Source organism: Pterocles gutturalis, unplaced genomic scaffold (genome assembly GCF_000699245.1).
Source record: "Pterocles gutturalis isolate BGI_N339 unplaced genomic scaffold, ASM69924v1 scaffold2842, whole genome shotgun sequence".
Lineage (NCBI taxonomy): Eukaryota > Metazoa > Chordata > Aves > Pterocliformes > Pteroclidae > Pterocles > Pterocles gutturalis.
The window spans coordinates 7726-8019 of record NW_010107632.1 but is presented as its reverse complement, the minus strand read 5'-3'; the positions used below and the strand labels follow the sequence as shown (position 1 = coordinate 8019).

At 62.9% G+C, this 294-nt stretch overlaps 1 protein-coding gene across 1 annotated transcript in view; it reads right to left on the bottom strand.

Annotated features, from left to right (window-relative positions):
* The window catches only part of UNC13D (unc-13 homolog D (C. elegans)), a gene marked incomplete at both ends in the record, with an annotated part of 9386 nt that overhangs the window by 1463 nt on the left and 7629 nt on the right, over positions 1 to 294 (bottom strand). Inside the window, one exon of the mRNA XM_010088167.1 lies at positions 58 to 160. Coding sequence (XP_010086469.1) covers positions 58 to 160 — 103 coding nt within the window. The remainder of the gene's footprint in view (positions 1 to 57; positions 161 to 294) is intronic.

The following is a 294-nucleotide window of genomic DNA, read 5'->3' as shown; positions in this document are numbered from 1 at the left end:
GGTTATTCACAGCTGCCTGAAAAAGATGGTCCAGGAGGGGCTGGGCCAGGTACTTACGTCCTCGGGCTCCTGGGTGTCGTTGGAAGACGAGAGCTCCTGGATGTGCCTGGCGATGCCCTTCTCCAGCTGCCAGGGAGGAACGCACGGAGGCACTTGGCATCTGCCCTCTGCACAAGCTTCCTCATGCCCAGGTCCCCCTTGCCTCCATCCCAGGAGCACTGTGGGCTCCAGGCCCCCTGAGGTGAAACCTCTCTGCTTTGGGCCAGGGAGCAAGGGGGGGGTCGGTGGTCACCT